The sequence below is a fragment of the Pundamilia nyererei genome, unplaced genomic scaffold (genome assembly GCF_000239375.1).
Source record: "Pundamilia nyererei isolate P.nyererei 1_Seehausen unplaced genomic scaffold, PunNye1.0 scaffold00229, whole genome shotgun sequence".
NCBI lineage: Eukaryota > Metazoa > Chordata > Actinopteri > Cichliformes > Cichlidae > Pundamilia > Pundamilia nyererei.
The window spans coordinates 808,518-810,736 of record NW_005187630.1 but is presented as its reverse complement, the minus strand read 5'-3'; the positions used below and the strand labels follow the sequence as shown (position 1 = coordinate 810,736).

The following is a 2,219-nucleotide window of genomic DNA, read 5'->3' as shown; positions in this document are numbered from 1 at the left end:
AAAAATAGCTGCTTGTTTAAGTGAAAACACAATGATGTTTTGTTTTTTTTGCACTAATAAAGTTGTGGAGTTGTAAAGTATTTTGTCTGGTGTCAATTATATCGTCAGTTATATCATCGCAAATTTTCAAATGTATATCGTGATAAATATTTTTGGTCATATCGCCCTGCTCTAATACCAATATCACAAGTTTATTAACAGGCCTTTAGATATCAGGATGAATATCTTCATAACGTTGCTTTGATTTTAGATTTTTAAAAATTCAAACCAAAGTAGAAGATATTATAACTCGCCTTGTAATGATAGAAAGTAGCAAATGTTTTGAATCTTTACTGGTAAAAACAGTCTTTACTTGTGTAAATGTCACAAAGAAGCTTCTTAATGCACACAATGTGACAAATAAATAGAAATGTCTTTATACTCCTTACAGGGTCCACGTCTCAACACTCCCTGCATGGCTCAGGCTGAGGGGAAGAAGCGGTCCGTGGACAAAGACGGCACTAAAAAGAGTCTCTTGCGGGTGAGCAGGGCTAGGGCTGAACATCAGTGATTTTCCTCTTGCGGTAGTTGAGAACCAGGCTGGAGGCGGTGAGCTGCGAGGCCTGCCCCTTCTCCCAGCTCTGGAAGCCGTTTAGGCCGCTCTGGCCAGACCTGAATAGAGCCTTCTCCAGACAGTCCAGACGCTCCACGAACGCTGACGTGTCCTCGTTGTAGGCGTTCTGGGAGGAGTCCATGGTTCGCCTGAAGCGAGCGATAAATGTCTGGATGGAGGAGAGCAGGAAAAGTTTAATGTGCAGAAACTCACCAAGCAGTGAATGTATTTTACATTTTAGGCATGCTTGCAAAGTTTTCAATCAGAGTGACCCAGTTTGTGCAACACAGCTCACCTTTGATAATCATTTTAATGCTAAACTTCAGACATGTAGAATTTCATGTTTTCAACTTTCAGGCAAAACTTCAAAGCTTCAAAAAAAGAAGAAAAAAAAAAAACTTGATCTCAAAAATATTGCCGGTAACATCAGAGTGTGTCTAAACATGGCTCTCCCTGTTGCTGCTACATTGAGTTGTAACATTAAATTAAAGATAAGAGATTATTTTCAATAACAGTTAATTTGCTTTTTCTATTTCACATTTAAAAAAAAAAAAAAAAAAAACTTCACAGGAAGAACAAAATGAAATTGTGGGTCATCCAAGTACGTCAACATGAGCATTAAGGTTTGTTCCCAGGACATTTTAATTAACATTTTAATTGAACCCGACTTTTGGAATAAACATTTAGTTTACTCCAAAGGCCGGGTTACAGGTTGGGAGGCAGGTGTCACAGCGATCAGCATCGACCCCAGCCGAGGCCTTTGTGTGGAGTTTGCACGTGATTTTGTCACGGGGATGATTACGTCATTAATTCATTACTAGTATTTCAGAATCAGAATACTTTATTAATTCCCAAGGAAATAATTTAGGATTCAATATTAGCAAATATCTGAAGTAATGGTATCGATATCAGATAGGACTTGGACAAAGGTGGGTCAGTGCATCTCTAGCACAGAAGGATAGCCACACAAATATATTATAGATCCAGCTGTGACAATATAGATCAATACTAACATGTGTGACTCAAACATTGAAAGAATTACTATGTCAACAAGAAACTTAGACAATTTAAAAAACAACTGTTCTTTTTCTGTCAATCACTATGCCACCAGACTGATTGCCACCTTTAGCTTTCTATTTTTTCAGTCAGAATGCAGTCGTGCATTATTCATAACTGATACATTTCAACACGACAGCTATTGTGCTCACGTTAAAAATAATCTTACAGCTTCTAACAGTTTGAGTTATGAGAGGCTGCAAAGAACTCTGAACATGTGTTTCTGTTTGTGTGTCAGAGTCAGGTTAAAGTGAGTCTGCCTGGTAACAGCAGCACTGTAACACTTCCTGAGCTGACTGCACCCCCTAGCTGTGATGAAGAGAGTAACACTGGTTTATCAGTGAATGTGTGTCCTGTGAGCATTTTTAATAAAACGTCTGGGCTGCTGCTTCTGTCAGTCAGCTACACCAGGACAAATCCTCTTTCCTTAAACAAGACTAAAGAGTGCAGTAACACATGCACAAAGTGAAAGACTCACTTTCTAATCTCAGATCTGTTCATTTATGTAACAAATAAATAAATCTCACGTAGGGCTGCACGATTTTGCATAAAATGAGAATCACGATTTTTT

At 38.4% G+C, this 2,219-nt stretch overlaps 1 protein-coding gene across 2 annotated transcripts in view; it reads right to left on the bottom strand.

Moving 5' to 3' along the window:
* Positions 1 to 328: 328 nt before the first annotated feature.
* Positions 329 to 2,219, bottom strand: part of gins3 (GINS complex subunit 3) — an 8,148-nt gene continuing 6,257 nt past the window's right edge. For both annotated transcript variants that reach the window (XM_013914839.1, XM_005748781.1), the window contains one exon: positions 329 to 761. In XM_013914839.1, coding sequence (XP_013770293.1) covers positions 531 to 761 — 231 coding nt within the window. In that variant the 3' untranslated portion in view covers positions 329 to 530. The remainder of the gene's footprint in view (positions 762 to 2,219) is intronic.